This window comes from Enhydra lutris, unplaced genomic scaffold (assembly GCF_002288905.1).
Source record: "Enhydra lutris kenyoni isolate GAN:26980312 unplaced genomic scaffold, ASM228890v2 scaffoldscaffold17, whole genome shotgun sequence".
Lineage (NCBI taxonomy): Eukaryota > Metazoa > Chordata > Mammalia > Carnivora > Mustelidae > Enhydra > Enhydra lutris.
This window is the reverse complement of record NW_019154101.1, coordinates 42096008-42110936: the sequence shown is the minus strand read 5'-3', so window position 1 is coordinate 42110936 and position 14929 is coordinate 42096008. Positions and strand designations below refer to the sequence as shown.

The window sequence follows — 14929 nt, the reverse complement described above, 5'->3', positions numbered from 1 at the left end:
TTATGTCTCAGGAGACAGTTTTTGAGAGAAATAAATAAGCCAAGTTCACATTGCTTAAATTAACAGAACAGATACTTGAATAATTTTTTGTTTTTCCATTACTTTCTGGCACCTCTAGGATATGACAAACTAGAGCATTATCCAGAAGAGCATGGCTAGAATTAGGGAACTTAGGGGTGCATCCATCAGTTAAGCATCTGACTCTTGTTTTCGGGCTCTTTCTAATAAATAAATATTTAGGGAGCCTGGGTGGCTCAGTGGTTAAATGTCTGCCTTCGGCTCGGGTCATGATCCCAGGGTCCTGGAATCTAGCCCTGCATCCGGCTCTCTGCTCAGTGGGAAGCCTGCTTCTCCCCTTCTCACTCCTCCAGCTTGTGTTCTCTCTCTAGCTGTGTCTCTCTCTGTCAAATAAATAAATAAAATCTTTAAAGTAGATAAATAAATAAAGGAACTAGGGATGCATAGAAGACACGTGTATTTCATTTATCAACATAAACATACATTGAGTGCTCATTATGTCAGTCTCTGATAGCACTCAACAGTGATTATGAGACAGAAAAAAGCTCTCATAGAACTTTTTTTTTTTTTAAAGATTTTGTTTATTTATTTGACAGAGATCACAAGTAGGCAGAGAGGCAGGCAGAGAGAAAGAGAGCAGGGAAGCAGGCTCTCTGCTGAGCAGAGAGCCCGACGCAGGGTTCGATCCCAGGACCCTGAGATCATGACCCTAGCTGAAGGCAGAGGCCTAACCCACTAAGCCACCCAGGTGCCCCTCTCATAGAGCTTTTATTGTCAGTGAGGGAAGATAGACAATTAACAACTAAAACAAGTACAATAGTTTTAGACAGTAATAAGTACTATTAAGAAAATAAAACTGGATAATTAGGTGACCAGTCATTGAAAGTTATTGAGGAGGTAACATAAGGCTGAGTAGGAGGAGGTACTTATATTTGCCTGTAGACCTTTTTATGTAACATGAATGATTATTACTTTTGTAAGAATAGAAATGGGCACCTGACTGGCTGTATAGAGCATGTGACTTTTTTTTTTTTTTTGTAATAGAAGAGAGAGCATGTGGGTACAAGGGAGGGGAGGGAGGGAGAGGGAGAGAATCCCAACCAGGCTCCATGCCCAGCACAGAGCTGAACACGAGGCTCCATCTCACGACCCTGAGAGATCATGACCTGAGCCGAAATCAAGAGTCAGATGCTTAACTGACTGAGCCATCCAGGTGCCCAGAGCACGTGGACTCTTGATCTTGGGGTTGTAAGTTCGAGCCCCACATTGGGTGTACAGATTACTTAAAAATGTATAAGAATAGAAATAGGCTCCTAGTAGATGATAATTAGCAATGTTTCACATCCCAGTGGTACCACTTAGAAACTGTTTTACTCAAACTCTCTGAACCTGTTTCCTCATATACAAAGCAGAGATAGTAAACCTTCGCAGAGCTGTTAAGATGGCTAAATAAGGATTTAGACAAAGTTGTTTAGTACCGGCCCATAACAGGCTCTCAACATGTACTGAGCAGGATTTCATGATGCTCCCTGGAAAGAAAACATCTTTAACGCTTGCTGCGTGTCACAGATAGAATGGCTTTCTTGCATTAGTGCTTTCCCTATCAGTGAAGATACTTAAGTAGACTTTATGTGACTGACTTCTTCTAGCGTGTTTTTTTTTCCCAGTTTATTTTTTTTAATTTAAATTCAGTTAATTAACATATAATGTATTATTGGTTTCAGAGATACAGGTCTGTGATTCATCAGTTTTATATAATACCCAGTGCTTACTACATCACATGCCCTCCTTAATGTCCATCACCCAGTTCCGCCATTCCTCCAGCCCCCTTCCCCTCCAGCAACCCTCAGTTTGTTTCCTATGATTATGAGTCTCTTATGGTTTGTCTCCCTCTCTGGTTTCATCTTGTTTTATTTTTTCCTCTCTTCCCCTATGATCCTCTGTTTTGTTTCTTAAATTAGTCATATCAGTGAGATCATATAGTTGTCTTTCTCTGATTGACTTAATTCGCTTTAGCATAATAACCCTCTAGCTCCATCCACATCATTGCAAATTCTAGTGTGTTTTAGAATACATTCATGCCTTAAGTGAGGAATAAGACAAGTTGTCCACAGACATCCTTTCCCCTTCCTGTCATTAATAAACTTAGTGTCTCTGGAGTCCCAGTCCACTGTTGGTGAAATAAGCTCCAGCATTTGTTTTTGAAGCATAAACGTATCTTCTGGACTAGTGGTTTAACACCTTTTTAAAGCAACAATCCTTTCTTCTAAAGAAATCTTATACTTGAAGTCTTATTTTATTTTATTTTAGATTTATTTGTTTAGGGGTGCCTGGGTGGCTCAGTTGTTAAGCCACTGCCTTCAGCTCAGGTCATGAGCCTGGGGTCCTGGAATCGAGTCCCACATCAGGCTCCTTGCTCAGTGGGGAGCCTGCTTCTCCCTCTCCCTCTGCCCCTGCTCATGTGTACAGTCTCTCTCTGTCTCTTCCTCTCTCTCTGTCAAATAAATAAAATCTTGAAAAAAAAAAGAGATTTATTTATTTGTTTGGAGAAAGAAAGCATGAGTGGGAGGGGCAGAGGGAGAAAGAGAGAGAGAATCTAAAGCAGACCCTGTGCTGATCATGGACCCCAGCACAGGGTTTGATATCACAACCCTGATATCACAACCCAGGCCTGAAACCAAGAGTCAAACGCTTAACCAGCTGTGCCACCCTGATGCCCCAGAGTCTGATTTTAAAATCTAGAATTGGAGCTTCAGGGTGAGGTTGATGAGAGGCCGTCCATTCACTTACTAATCCCTCGTATCTGTATATACTTTATATGCTTACTAAACACTCTTTTTTCCTTTAAGTTTTTAATTTATTTAAAATGTAATCTCTATACCTAACATGAGGCTTGAACTCATGACCCTGAGATCAAGAGTTGCATGGGCTCTGAGCCAGCAAGGCACTCCCGTTTACTGAGCGCTCCCAAAATTATATTTTATCATCATAATCAGTACTTGATATAATTTTATAAATTAGGAAATAGGCACAGAGAGGTTAACTAATTTTCCTCTCTGTACGGTAATCCTTAGTGGAGCCAGAACTATAACCCAGGTCTCTAACTAATAAATCAGTGTATGTTTTCCCCCAAACACATGGTACTGCTTTATCAGTTAATCACTTTATAGCTTTGTTTTTTTCTTTTATAGGGTTAATAATTTGATTGTAAAGAATTTCAGCATTCCTGGGGACTTCTGCAAAGGATCATTTTCAGTCTTGCTCAAGAGAAAGTTCTGGATCGGTCAAGTAGTTCTTACAGAAGTCCTTTGTGTGGGTTATAAATATAGATGTTTTCATGAAGAGGAGTGAAAAGCCAGAAGGATATAGACAAATGAGGCCTAAGACCTTTCCTGCCAGTAACTACACTGGCAGTAGCCGGCAAATGTTGCAAGAAATTCGGGAATCTCTTAGGAATTTATCCAAACCATCGGATGCTGCTAAGGCTGAGCATAACATGAATAAAACATCAACTGAAGATCCTCGACAAGTCAGAAATCCACCCAAATTTGGGACACATCATAAAGCTTTGCTGGAAATTCGAAACTCTCTACAACCATTTGCAAATGAAACAAGTCGGAGTTCTTCAGAAGTTAATCCACAAATGCTGCAAGACTTGCAAGCTGCTGGATTTGATGAGGTAGGAATTTTGAAAGACAAAAGAAAGGATTTTTCTTACCTTACACTATGTAAGACTATTTTGGTGATCATCCTTTGAGAGAATTTAACTGTGTATACAAATGTGTATATTCTAATCAGCAAAGAATGTCTACAATTCCATTAACTAGTGAAACAAAATAATTAGTTATTTCTTTAGTTTTTCTCTGTGGTTTCTGGGATTTAAAAGGTCAAGTCATGAAGTCAGATGGAAGTGCAGTTGAGGAATGCTGCAGGGAGGACAGAGTAGGTCTCTGAGTGCAGTAGGAGCTCTGGAGAGCCTATTGGCTGTGTGGAAATGACAGTTTATGAAGTTTAAGTTCATACTACAGAGAAAGAAGTAGAATCAGGATTTTATTAAGTAGCTATGTTCACATAATTCTCAGGCCCAAATCTCAAATTCACAAAAACTAAAAATTTACATGTTGCTCAATCTGCTAGAATTTTGAAGTTTTATTTTGATGAAATTTCATTTCATGTTAATTATGCCAAATCTTTAATATTTACCCTTAGAATTCACGTTGAAAGTTTTTCATAGCACATGTATATGTTTACAGTCATATGTTTAGATCTATAATCTGATGTTTGGATTATAAAATTTTTTTTCCATGATAACATACTTTCTCTGAATGTTTTAGGTGGCAGAAATCATTTTGGTTACCAATTGCCATGGAAAATGTAACTAAATGTTAATGAGCACGTGTTAATTAAGTTCTCCTTTGAAACTATAGTAACTTTTTTTGTGCTTATAAAAATACCTATTTCAGGGGTACCTGGGTGGCTCAGTTGGTTGAGCCACTGTTTTCGGCTCAGGTCATGATCCCGGAGTCCCAGGATGGAGTGTCTCCTTGGTCTCCCAGCTCTGCGGGGAGTCTCCTTCTCCCTCTGACCTTCTCCCCTCTTATGTGCTCTCTTACTCTCTCTCTCTCTCTCTCTCTCATATAAATAAAATCTTTTTAAAAAAATGTATTTCCTGTTAAAAAGTAAAGAAAAAAATTATCTTTAGCTCTACTACATAAAGAATTACCTTTAAAATTCTTTCATTATCGTTAATATTTTGGTGACCACATTTTCAGAGATTTCTGCAGTTAAAATTGATAACTTAAATATGCATTATAGTAAAGGATTTGAAAAGGAAGATTTCAACCAAACTGTAGAGAAAAAAGTTGAGTCTGGTGTACCCTGTTCATCCACTTGATTACTATTTTTTCCTATCATTTTTATGCTAAATGTTCTAAAAATAATTTGATTTGTTTCTGAAAATATATGGAGAGAAAAGAGGAGAGGGCCTTTGTTGTTTTCCCGGTTAGTAGTTGGAGGATTAAGGAAATGGCTTCACATGGAGTTTCTGCTGAGTACTTTCTTCCTCATCTCTTAGCCAGAAGGCGAAGAATAAAGAAAGGAATGAATCATGGCACCTGAGTGGCTCAGTCTATTAGCATCTGCCTTCAGCACATATATGTGAAATCATATAGTATTAGTCTTTCTCTGACTAACTTCACTTAGGTCAGTGGCCTATTCTTTATCTTTGGAAATAATAACAGTACTGCTTCGCATTACAAAGGTATGTTAGCATTATTACAATCACGTATTTCACAGTTGTCACCTTATAACAAGGTTAAGCAAGGTTGCTTTACTAAAAGCATTTAGACATTTATCAATTCTCATTTGTCCAAAGAATGAAGTAAAGGTATTATTTTATCCCTACAGTGACATAAAGAATATGACAATTTCCTTCTGCTACCTCCTTGAATAGCTCATTCTGGTAGCTTTTCATTATATTGCAGGATTTTTTAAAAATCCTAACTTGGTAGTTTAAAATTTTTATCCAGGAATGCCTGGGTGGCTCATTTGGTTAAGTGTCCAATTCTTGGCTTCAACTCAGGTCTTGATTTCAGGGGAGTGAGATCGAGACCTCCTCAAGTTCTGCACTCTGTTGAGTCTGCTTGGGTTTCTCTCTCCCTCTCCCCCAGTCCTCCTGCCATGCTTGCTTGCTTTCTCGCTCTCAAATAAATAGATCTTTTTTTAAAAATGTAAAAGAATAAAATTTTTATCCAGTTTTCACTTAATTATTTTATCATTTCATAAACCCTATCTATTCCTTTAGCTATTCAGGTTCAAGGCAGTTGTAGTTTTTTGAGAATGTTTTGAGTGCTCTGTAAAATTAAAACCAAGTATTTCAAGATTAGTTTCTGTGTAGGAATAAATATTAAATAGAATTGATGTATTCTTGGGGCACATAAATCTATAGTCACTGGAGTATATTTTTGCTGCTAAGCCTGAGAAAAAACCATAGTAATGTGGACACAATGTTTTCTTATCAGACTTGTATTCTAAAGTTACTGATTTAAGGGTCTTTTTTTTTTTTTTTTTTTTGTAGAGATCACAAGCAGGCAGAGAAGCAGTCAAAGACAAAGAGAGAGAAAGAGGGGAAAGCAGGCTCCCCACTGAGTAGAGAGCCCGATGCAGGGCTCAATCCCAAGACCCTGGAATCATGACCTGAGCCAAAGGCAGACGGTTTAACCCAGGTGCCCCAAGGGTCTTCTTTTTTACACTGGGACCAACACCACCACTTTCAGAATTTTAATAGATATATTAACAGATGCAAAAAAAATTCTAACATACAGCAATAATTATTAAGAAATAAAAGCCAGCATATTAATCACCAAATGAAATTCTAGTGCATTTAACAAAAATATGGTTCCCACTATATTGAAAAAGGATGGTGGGTGCCAGTTTTCTTACCAAGTGAGATGACACTGCTGTGTGATAGTAGCATAAATACAGTTCTTTTGGTTTAATCAGTTTTAAATGTAAGTACTCCCTGTTGAATTTTAATTTGGAGTGATATGAATTATTTTAAATTTGCACATAAAGTGAGACTTATTAATTCTTTTGTATCTCACTGCAAACTTGCAAAAATCCAAAGAATGATGCTTTAAACAAAGTAGTGACTTAGTTTATATAGCTAGCATTGGTCCACACTCTTAAAGATGTTAGAACCTAAGACTCTTATGAATTTCTTGAACGTTTCTTCTTTGTGGCATCATGCTGTAGCACAGATGTCAGATCTATCATCTGGGAAACAGATTACAGGAAGTACCCATACCTAAAGCAGGGATAGCAGCATTTTTCCAGAAACCCTTGCTTTTGTTTCCTTGTCAGAATTGTCATGTGGCCACTGTAGCTATAAGGAGGAATTCTGTAAACAAAATCGTAACTTTTTCTAGGAAAGGGAGAATGGATCTTGAATAAGCAATATGTCTCTGCCACAACCTTTACTTTTTTTTTTTTTTTTTTTTAAGATTTTATTTATTTGAGAGAGCGGGAGAGAGCACAAGCAGAGGGGAGGGACAAAGGGAGAAGTAGAGGAAGAAAGATTCCTCGCTGAAGGAACCTGCCAACACGGTTGGATCCCGGGACCCTGGGATCTTGACCTGAGCCAGAGGCAAGAGTTCAACCAACTAAGCCACCCAGGTGCCCCTGCCACAGCCTTTTTTTGGGGGGTTGGTCTCACCCTAGTCATTTCAATAGGAGGATCATCTGTCAGTAGCCTGTTCACCCACTGGTCTTACTATTCCATTTCCATTTTAAAATATTGTTTGATTTCAATACCAGCTCCTCTAGGCAAGTAAATAGGTGCTTCTCTCTTGAAAAAAGCCTATCCATATGTGTTCTATATGTTTTTATGATTTATGTTTACATTTAAAGGGCAAGGAGTAGAGCAGGAGGACAGCCCACATCTAATCTCCAGGCACTGTGCTTATGTGCTTTTACATGTTTTCTTATTGAGGCCTCATATCAATTCTGTGAATCTATTGCAGATGAAGAAATTGAGCTTTAAAATATTAAATAATCTAAAATGAAACAAAATGGGACCAGGGAGGGAGACAAACCATAAGAGACTCTTAATCTCAAGAAACAAACTGAGGGTTGCAAGACCGGGGCAGGTAGGAGGGGTGGGGTGGCTGGGTGATGGGCATTGGGAGGGTATGTACTATGGTGAGTGCTGTGAATTGTGTAAGACTGATGATTCACAGACCTGTACCCCTGAAGCAAATGATACATTATCTGTTAATAAAAATAAATAAATAAAATATTAAATACTCTGTCAGAGTTTACACATTTCGTAAGGGGGCCATGTAAATAAATCTGCAGTCACTGGAGTGTATTTTTGCTTCTAAGCATAAAAAAACAAAAGCATAGTAATAGAACTCAAAGTCGCTTCTGTTTGATGCCAGACTCTGCTTTTCCGTCATGCCACGTCACATCCTCAAGTCTTCATCACATAATCATATGTAGTGTTACTCTTATACCATTTGACTTCGATTTATGTCCTTGAAAATAAGGTTCTCTGAAAATACAAGCTCTGAGAGGCTAGAAATCAGAATTATGTAGCTCTTTTACTAGTAAACACAGTGACAAAGGTGTTTTTAAAATGTTTTAATGATACAAGAGTGGCTTCCAGTATTTTGACTGATACCTTTTTAACAATCCGATAGTCTCTTTGTATAAGGATAAAATCAAGAATGAGAAATAATTAGTTTTGTTATGATTGTCCCCAGAAGTTAATCCTATAAGAAAATAGTGATATATGGGGCGCCTGGGTGGCTCAGTGGGTTAAGCCTCTGCCTTCACCTCAGGTCATGATCTCAGAATCCTGGTATTGAGCCTCACATCGGGCTCTCTGCTCAGCAGGGAACCTGCTTACCCCCCACTCTCTACCTGCCTCCTACTTGTGATTTCTCTCTCTGTCAAATAAATAAAATCTTAAAAAAATAAAGTGATACGTTACATAAAGGTGAAAATACTAAGGAATTTTTTGAAGAATTTGAGGATTTGCTTTCTTTTTCGGCTTGAGATTATATGGATGCTTATAGTAGTTTTACAAACAGGAGCTTAATGTTGTGGTTTGGGGCCCTTACGAAGTTCTCTAGGGAAGCTCATAGTGCTCTTTCTATCCTAATTAATTGTAAGATTTAAACTTTGTTTCTTTTTTTTAAACTTCTTAACAGGATATGGTTATACAAGCTCTTCAGAAAACTAACAACAGAAGTATAGAGGCAGCAATTGAATTCATTAGTAAAATGAGTTACCAAGACCCTCGCCGGGAACAGGTGGCCGCAGCAGCTGCCAGACCTGTCAGTGCCAGCTTGAAACCAGGTGATCAATCAAACATTTTTTTTCTCGTTTCTTATTTTAAAATATTTATGTATGTCAACTCTTTAGTCTTAGAAATGCTAAAAGCATCACAGTAAGTTATAGTCTCATCAGGGTAGTAATAGCGTGATAGTGTTATACCGAAATGAATTTGAGGATGAGGCCCTTAAAGTTTCATAAGTAATTCTGATAAGCAGCCACCGAGGTTGAAAACTTCTTGATTGGTTATACTGAAGCTGAAATATTTCTTTTTTACCACAGATACCGTATTCAAACTATTTTTTTGTTTTTATAATCTTGTTTTATTTTAAGAGTGAAAGATGTTCATCACAGAAAATTTAGAAAGTAAGTAAGGAAAAAGAAGACACCACTATTAATAGCTATAAGATTTTGGTGTGTTTTTTTCCTCAGTCTTTTTTCCTGTGGAAAACCTGAGTGGGTTTACATGTGTGTATTTTGATTCTTACTATTTAAGCAAAAAATGGAGTCATACTAAAACCTACTTGATTTACTTAATATATTGTGTATACCTTTCCTTATTATTAAATGGTCTACAAAAAAATTTTAGTAACTACATTTAGTTAGATTTATCACATACTTTATGTGACCAGTCTCTCATTTTTTGGTATTTGCCTTGTTCCCTTTTTTGCTGTTGTAGACAGCACTATAGTAAATCCTTTTGTACCTAAATCTTTATACATTTCTTTTTTTTTTTTTTTAAAGATTTTATTGATTCATTTGACAGAGATCACAAGCAGGCAGAGAGGCAGGCAGAGAGAGAGGAGGAAACAGGCTCCCTGTCGAGCAGAGAGCCCGATGTGGGGCTTGATCCCAGGACCCTGAGATCATGACCTGAGCCGAAGGCAGAGGCCTTAACCCACTGAGCCACCCAGGCGCCCCAATCTTTATACATTTCTGATGATTTTGTAAAGGAAATTTTCATTTTCAAAGTCTTGAAGAAATTTAAGGTTTTTCTTAGATATTGCTTTCTAGAAAGGTATTCCCAACTTATATTCTCCTAATCAGTTTAATATATGAATGCCTATAATTGTAAATCCTAGGTATTATGATTTTTGTATATTTAATGGCTGTGGAAATACTCTCTCATTTTATACACATTTCTTTGATCACTGGTAGTAAATATTTGGTTATCAATTATTTATTATTTATTGGTTATTTTCAATTTGGCTCTTTATTCTTTGTTAATCTTGTGTTCATCCTTTTTTATTGATTATAAGAGGCCTTATGTATTCATTCTTCTTTTCATTCAGCAAAATTTTATTGTCCACTACTGTTTTAGGCCCTTTGCTCAGCATTGGGTATAAAATTCTTGCCATTTTGTAGAGCTGACATTCTCGTAAGGGAGATCAAACCCTCTCACAAATGAATACATGTAGGATTACAGCTACATACATGTGAATAAAGTGGGGTGAGTTATAGAGTACTGGGACTCCTATCATATAGGGTTTTTTGACCTAATCGAGGAGATCAGACCTTCCTGTGAAACTGATAGTAGAGCTGATAGCTGAAGAAAGACTAAGGTTAATGGGAAGGGTTTAGTGAGGAAGGGTGTCCTTATGCATGGCCTGTTTGGCAAGTTCTGTTGCTACACTAGAAGAACTGAAAGTGGCTGGGACACTGAAAACAAGAGTATGCAACAGGACTGGAGAAATACATAGGGCCTGACTGTGCAGGACTGTCTGTTGATCTTATCCTAAGAGCAGCAGGAAGTTATGGAAACTTCAAGCAGGGTAATGATATGATTAGATTTGTGTTTCAAAAAGATGGCTGCAGTGGATAAGAATGGATTGGGGGTTGGGTATCGGGATAGACTGGATAAGAGATACAGTAGTTCCCAGGAAATGAAGGTTATTTAGACTGGAGGAGGGCAGTGGGGAAAAGTGAGTGAATTAAGAGAGATGAGAGGGATAAAGTCAAGGATGTGGTGATAGATAACATACAAGGGGTGATAATGGAGAGGAATGACTCTTAGGCTTCTGGTGCAGAAATATAGATGCAGTGTGGTGATCCCCCACATTAAAAAAGTGAATGCTAAGAGGGAATGGGATTTGGTGGGAAAAGATCATAAGTCTGGTTTTTGACATCAGGTTGAGTTAGGTTCATTGAGTTATCCAAATGAAGATGTCAGGTAGGGAGCTGGATATATATACAATTAGCCTTGTGTATGAAATAGGTCATTGAGAGAGATAATGTAGACCAAAATGACAAGATGGCCTAGAACCAAGCCTATTACTTAGTAGCTGGCAGGATAGGATAAGCCTGCAAAGATAGAAGAATTAGCTGAAGAGGAAGGAAATAAAAGAACAGTATCTTGAAAGCCAAGATGTGTATGTTATAAGATTACTAATCTATAATGAGTTGGAAATTTAAAAAAATAAAAGATCTTCACCATATAAGAAGCATATTCTTGCTAATGTCGTCACTGTACCCTCATAGAAAAACTTCTCAAAGTGTTGTTTATACGTGAATTCTTTACCTCACATCCATTTATTCCTCAGCCCACTCTAATTTGAATTATGCTCCCGTGACTGAACAGAAACAAGTTACCACATGTGTTACGGGCTGAATTGTGTCCCACCAAATTCAGGAAGTCCTCATTCCTAACACCTCAGAATTTGGCTGTATTTGTAGACAGGGTCTTTAAGAAGGCAGTTAAGGTTAAATAAGGTCATTTTGGGAGGGCCCTAATCTTATAAAATAATGATGAATTATTCTAAAATTTAATTTAAATTTAGATTTAAAATTGAAATTTAAATTTAAAATGACATATATAAGTACAGATATTTTGTTACTTATTTAACAGACCTAAAATTTCACTGTTAGATTTATGTAAAAGTTTCTAAGTTTTTGTTGTCCACACAGTGGACTAGTAACAACATTTTAAGGTAGTGCTCCATATGAGAATGGAGGGAGAGGCTGGTTTGTTTGTTTTAATAGTAAAGACTTAAGCATGTTTAAAAGATAATTGCAGAACTCCAGGTAAAAGAAGGAAATTAAATACTCAAGAGAAAAGCATCAAGTAAGGTTCCTGAGAAACCATGAAAAGAAAGGATCCAAAGGGTAGGATGAGAGATTATTAGACTTATAGAGGAAGAGGAATCAACTATTTTGCTCTAACAGGAACAAACAAGGTAAGGGAGTTCTTTCTGATGCTTTCAGTTTTCTCCAAAGTGGAAAATCAGGTCACCCGCTGAGAGTGGTGTGTGAGGAATGGGACAGGCAATTTGAGGAGATCCAGGACTAGAGAGAGTTGTAGTAGAGACCAAAAGAAACAGTAGGATTTCCTGGCAGTGCTAAAGCCATTTGATGATGCTGATCATTGAATTTATGGTGGAATCAGTCTGCACTTTACATCACCTTTTCCAGCAGGCATGAAAAAAAAAAAAAAGATAGCTGGAATCATCTGTGACTCGAGTTCTACTAAACAAGTACAAAATGAGTTAGGTAAGGGGGGGACAGAATACTGCTGAAAGGGTGATTTAAATCCTTGATCAGGGCATATTCCTGCTCTGCTGTTTGTGGCTTTTCATTCCTTCCAGACTCCTCTTGATGACTTTGCTGCTGTCAGACTTACTCCAGTATCCCACTTCCCCTCATTTACTGCTCTCCAGCCATACTGCAATTCTTTTTGTTCTTGGAAAATAGCAAGTTCCCATCTCAGGACCTTTGGCTGGTCTTAGATCATACGTCATCTCCTTGGTGGAGCCTTTTCTGACACTGAATCTCGTGCCTTCTATCTCCCTGTTACTTTCTACCATTTTGATACCATTTGTGGTTCCTTCATAGGATTTATCATACCCAGCTGTTACCTTGTTTCCCTTTTTTTTTTTTTAAGATTTTATTGATTTATTTGACAGAGATCACAAGTAGGCAGAGAGGCAGGCAGGCAGAGAGAGATGGGGGGAAGCAGGCTTCCTGATGAGCCGAGAGCCCGATGCAGGGCTCGATCCCAGCACCCTGAGATCATGACCTGAGCTGAAGGCAGAGCCTTAACCCACTGAGCCACCCAGGCACCCCAACTTGTTTCTTTATTTACTTGTTTATTGGCAGTCTTCTCCCCCAAGAATGGAGGTCCCACGGGGCCATGGATAGTTGTTCATCACTGTACTTGGATTGCCTAGGTACTCAATAAAAAATTAGGAATGAATAGAAATGAGGGGAGGAGAAAAGGAATACAGAGGGGAAGAAGAAGTAGTGGACCATGGCTTTAAATTAGCTGAAGTGTTGCATAAAGAAAGTGGAGGACTTGGGGCACCTGGGTGGCTCAGTGGGTTAAAATCTCTGCCTTCAGCTCAGGTTATGATCCCAAGGTTCTGGGATCGAGCCCTACATCAGGCTCTCTGTTTGGCAGGGAGCTTGCTTCCCCCCCCCCCCACCTGCCTCTCTGCCTATTTGTGATCTCTGTCTGTCAAATAAACAAGTAAAATCTTTATTAAAAAAAAAAAAAAGAAAAAGAAAAGAAAGTGGAGGACTAATGAAGTAGGGATATGAAGGTCTTGGTGAAGTTGAAAAATACTTGTAGTGGTAGTTAAACGTGAAAGGGAGAGGGAGAGTTGTGGTCCAAGTGCAGAAACCTTAAAGAAATTATTTTGAAAAAGACAGATGTGGGTAATATCAAAATTAGAAATATGATTTTAGGAGTGATTGGAGGTTGAAGGAAGGAGGTCAAGAAACTGAGAGATGAGGATGATGAGTGGTTTGTCCATGTGGACGTTGAAGTTATAGAATGTTGGCAAGGCTTAGGGTAGACTGAATGTCAAAACTATGGGTGAATGAGGATGAGCAAATAAGAGTTCATTAAGTGAGAGGAATGAATGTGGCCTCTCGGATAGAATGAGCTTCCAAAGAGCTGGCTTTTTAAAAAGAGTATGAAGGAATAATAAGAGGGAGAATCCCATGTTTATCCCAGTTTATTTTTTAATTAGTTATTTTGGAGAGGGGGCAATAGTGGGAGGGTTTGGGAAGAGGGAGAACATGGAGAGCTCTATCAGAGGTACAGAAGGAGAAGGCAGTATGCTCTAGGCTGATGGAGACTTTAACTGGTAAAAGCTGAATGAGTGAATACATGTATTTAGCCTCAGCTGACTATCTGAAGAAGGTGAAAGAGAGCTTGGTGGCCAGAGGACTTGCCTAGGTAGCCTGGAGTGGTGGCTTTTCCTTAGTCATAGACCCAGCATGCAGCCCGGCCTGGTTGAAACAGAGTGTTAAACTGTACATTCTGAACATTTACCAGTTTTTCCTCATATGTGTTTTGTTTTGAATGTTGCTAAGTGTTTTATGTTTTATGTATTTAGATCTATAAATCTTTACTGTATATTCACTATTTGGAATGTATTATTTATATGTATTGCACGTTATACAAATGTGTTTTATGCGTTTTTGAATGTGTTAAAGATCTTTTTCCAAGTAGTCAGACTATTTTAAATACTTCAATTTGGGGGAGGAGTTATCATTTATTTTCTTGCCTGTTTCATTTATTTGGAAATTCCAGTAAAGAGAAACTATAAAATCTAGACTTTATTTCAGCTAATTATCTCCTGGTATCTTTGAAATATATTTAAAAGTAGTTGTATCTATTAAAATTACAAATGGACACACCCTTTGGCTCATTAATGCCACTTCTGATAATTTATCTACTTATATATGAAATGATATCTGGGGGCTCCTGAATGGCTTAGTCAGTTAAGCATCTGCCTTTGGTTCAGGTCATGATCTCAGGGTCCTGGGATTGAGCCCCGCATTGGGCTCCCCCCTCAGTAGGGAGTCTGCTTCTCCCTCTCCCTCTGACCCTTCCCCCTGCTCATGCTTGCTCTTTCCCAAATAAATAAAATCTCTAGGGGCGCCTGGGTGGCTCAGTTGGTTGAGCAGCTGCCTTCAGCTCAGGTCATGATCCCAGCATCCTGGGATCAAGTCCCACATCGGGCTTCTTGCTCAGCAGGGAGCCTGCTTCTCTCTCTGTCTCTGCCTGTGCTCTCTCTCTCTCTCTCTCTCTCTCTGACAAATAAATAAATAAAATCTTTAAAAAAAAAAAAAA

At 38.3% G+C, this 14929-nt stretch overlaps 1 protein-coding gene across 1 annotated transcript in view; it reads left to right on the top strand.

Moving 5' to 3' along the window:
- LOC111147624 (large tumor suppressor kinase 1) overlaps nucleotides 1-14929 on the top strand; it is a 52043-nt gene that overhangs the window by 18739 nt on the left and 18375 nt on the right. Inside the window, exons 2-3 of the mRNA XM_022503802.1 lie at nucleotides 3210-3697; nucleotides 8730-8877. Of these exons, the coding sequence (XP_022359510.1) occupies nucleotides 3356-3697; nucleotides 8730-8877 (490 nt within the window). The 5' untranslated portion in view covers nucleotides 3210-3355. The remainder of the gene's footprint in view (nucleotides 1-3209; nucleotides 3698-8729; nucleotides 8878-14929) is intronic.